The sequence below is a fragment of the Lupinus angustifolius genome, unplaced genomic scaffold (genome assembly GCF_001865875.1).
Source record: "Lupinus angustifolius cultivar Tanjil unplaced genomic scaffold, LupAngTanjil_v1.0 Scaffold_19_138, whole genome shotgun sequence".
NCBI classification, from domain to species: Eukaryota; Viridiplantae; Streptophyta; class Magnoliopsida; order Fabales; family Fabaceae; genus Lupinus; species Lupinus angustifolius.
This window is the reverse complement of record NW_017719425.1, coordinates 1,370-4,804: the sequence shown is the minus strand read 5'-3', so window position 1 is coordinate 4,804 and position 3,435 is coordinate 1,370. Positions and strand designations below refer to the sequence as shown.

At 39.6% G+C, this 3,435-nt stretch overlaps 1 protein-coding gene across 1 annotated transcript; it reads right to left on the bottom strand.

The window, feature by feature from the left end:
* Positions 1-1,731: 1,731 nt before the first annotated feature.
* LOC109338252 lies at positions 1,732-3,180 on the bottom strand. The gene has a single exon (XM_019575447.1). The coding sequence runs from the start codon at positions 3,178-3,180 to the stop codon at positions 1,732-1,734; it is 1,449 nt and encodes a 482-aa protein (XP_019430992.1).
* Positions 3,181-3,435: the final 255 nt, after the last annotated feature.

Genomic DNA, 3,435 nt, shown 5'->3' with positions numbered 1-3,435 from the left:
AGTCCCTCGCTTGGGTGGGGGACATCAATATTTTCTGATGATTTTCTTCTAAATTATGGCTTGGGCGACCATTCCCTCGCTTGAGCAAGGCTTATACTGTTCAGAAACTTCATTCTTCTCCTTTTTTCTCTTTTGTTCATCATTTTATAACATGCAACGATAGAACACAATTAAGTTCCTAAGAAATACAAGATTAACTAAGTTATCGGAAATTGTGCACAATTACAACATAAATATGCTCCAAGTGCCCCAAAAGTCATATACATTTCATTAATAATTTGACACTTAACATTAGTGCTATATGACCTCCCAAGGGTGCAGAGGAGAGCAGTTGTGGTACGATTCTAGAAGCCATCATGGGTATAGGAGCGGGTCTCCTATAATATCTTGTGATAATCATCCAGGGTACTCTATCGCTTCTCATAAGGGTTTTTCAACACAAAATGGATAGTATCCATGTCATATCTGATCGTCTTGCCCCGGACCCATGACTTGTACTCGAATACTTATCCTCCCTCCTCTGAAGGGTAGGCGTTTACATAGAATTCCCGAACCACCTCCTGATCAAACTTCTCATTCGGAGAAGCTAATGTCCACCATTTCAACTTAACTCGAGGTGCAGTGAACGTCGGAAACTCGTTCATTTGCAGCTACACCCTTCTCTCTAGTACAAAGACCTAGTTGAGGAGGATGAAATACCGCTCCTCTCTTTCTTTCAATGTGAACTTTGTCCGGTCAAAGTACAGTGGAGGCTGAGAGCCCGATGCTCCTCTCAGCCACTTCGGAGGAGGGGGATTCTTCTTGGCCACAGTCTTTTTCCTCCTGCATCACAACAAAACCAGTCAAATCAATCAGTAAATAAACCACATTTCCATTCACACAACAATGTCATTATACTAACCATAACCAAATTGAAGCACATGAGTGCCAAGTTCATGAAGTAAACTTGGATTTCCCATTTAGAAACCCTGGGTTCCTTAGTGGTAACACTCATGACTTTACAATAACATCATAATGATTAAGCAATAAGATAATGTAGCACATAAAACATCCTAATCTAACCTAAATGTGCCTAAATCAAGTGGGAGTTTTCACAATGCACAAATAGGAAGAGATTTGAACAAACCCAGTGAAGTGAAGAGCTTAGGAGCCCAAATGTACTTACAATTATTGGCTCATGATGCAAATGTCGAGTGTGTGCACGAGTTTGGTGAAGAAACAAGCTTGAGAGCTCTTGGGAATGGTTTTTCGTTTTCTCGACTCATTTTTTGAAAGGGGAAATGAAGGGTTGGGGCTCTTATCCTGTTTTTTAAAAACATACTCGTGCTCTCTCGCTTGGGCGAGAGCTGAGTAGTGAGTTGTGCGCCTTTGGCCGCTTAAGCGAGACAAGCTCGCCTGGGCGAGAATCTCAGGGTTTTGGACTTGTTTCTATCGCTTGAGTGAGGTGCTCTCTCCTGGGCGAGAATGAGGCAACAAGGTTGGCCCAAAATTGGCCATTTTGTTGCTTGAGCGAAAAATACCCATTAAAATCCTAGAAAAATAACTTATGCACATATTTTTTTTTGTTTTTCACTCACTCTCACGCACATTATGCACATCAAGCTATATTCATTGATTTATATACAACACAAAACAACACGAGATACAAAACTAAAGCAAAACAAAAACATAAAAGTTGGATTGCCTTCTATGTAGCGCTTGTTTAACGTCATTAGCTCGACGCCTATTCTTTTAAGCATTTTGCAAGTTGATGATTGTGGTGAGCTGCTCGACGTCACCACCTAAGTAGGGTTTCAAACATTGGCCATTGACTATCCATCTTCTTTGAGATGTTGGATCTTGCAAATCTGTCGCTCCATTATTTGTATTCATGACTTCAATCAATCTTTGTTCTTCCCTAGGTGATAAAGTGCTGCTGATCACAACCAATTCATTTCCTCCATCCTCTATAAATGCATACTTCAAATGTGAAGGCATCATTTTCAGTTCCAATTTCTGAGTTTCAATTTTATGAATTTTGGTTAGCTCCTTAGCTTGGACCTGTTGAGAGGAAACCTCTAAATATGCACCTAGCTTTGCTACACACTTCTCAATGCTCTTATTATCTTCTGCATTTATGAAACCTTTAGGTGCACCCATCAAAGCTTTCTCTAAAGGACTGCTTTTGTGTAGATGTGTGTCATTCATGTATAGTTTTTCACTGACATCTATTCTGAAACAACGTTGCTTGTCTTTCGGAGGATGTATGACTTCAAACACGTTGAAGTTCACTTCATCATCTTGTCCCCTGACTTTCAGCTTGCCCTCATCAACATCAATATTCACCATGGCAGTTTTTATGAAAAGTATCCCCAATATAAGAGGAACTTCAACATCCTCTTCAATATCCATTATCACAAAATCGATTGGGAATACTAACTTGTCCACCTTAACCAGGACATCTTCTGTAACCCAATAATGAAATTTCATTGATCTATCTACAACTTGCAGAGTCGTCCTTGTGGGTTTGATTTCCAAATCTCCAATCCTCTTCAACATAGACAAAGGCATGAGATTAATGCTGACACCCAAATCCCATAGTGCCTTCCCTACAGATAATTCTCCAATAGTGACTGGTATTGTGAAGCTTCCCAAATCCTTAGTCTTTTCAGATAAAGACTTCTGAATTATTGTACTACAACCAGCTTCAAGTGTCACTGTCTCCTTAGAAAACTTCCTCTTCCTTGTCAATAGATCCTTCATGAACTTGGCATAAGTAGACATTTGTTTCATAACCTCCATGAAAGGTATATTGATATGAAGGTTCTTGAATATATCCATGAACATTGTATATTGTCTCTCTTTGTCTTTCTTGGAAGGATTCTTGGGATAAGGAAGACTTTTTAGTTGTGGAAGTTCCTTCTTTTTCTTCTCACCCGCTCTTTTTTTTCTGCTCTTTGTTCCTTTCTCTTTGTTCTCTTCTTCACTCTCTACATTCTCCTTATTTGACATCGCTTCAAACTCACTTTTTTCTCCCTTAATCCCTTTTTCTATCAACACTTCCTCATATATTATCAAATTCTCACCAACATCCTTGCCAATCACCTTCCCACTCCTGGTAGTAATGGCTTTGCAATATTCCTTGGGATTAGTCTGAGTGTTGGCTGAAAACTGTTGGTGATTTGAATACTGCTCTGCCATCTGTTTGGCCAATTGACCCACTTGTGTTTCCAAATTTCTAATAGATGCCTTTGTATTCTTCTAATTTGTCATTGAAACTTGCATAAACTTTTCTAGAGTGTCCTCCAATTTGGTTAATCATTCATGCATTGGTGGATGTTGACCCCGTTGCAATGGTTGCTGAAATGGTGGATGTCTGTTTGATGGCCATTCTTCTTGCCTCCAACCATAATTCTGGTTCTGATTTCTCCTCCAACTCTGCGATAACTGATTGTT

Excerpts from the sequence above, each read along its gene's own strand:
- LOC109338252 (XM_019575447.1), bottom strand. The coding sequence starts at position 3,180 with ATGGCAGAGCAGTATTCAAATCACCAACAGTTTTCAGCCAACACTCAG.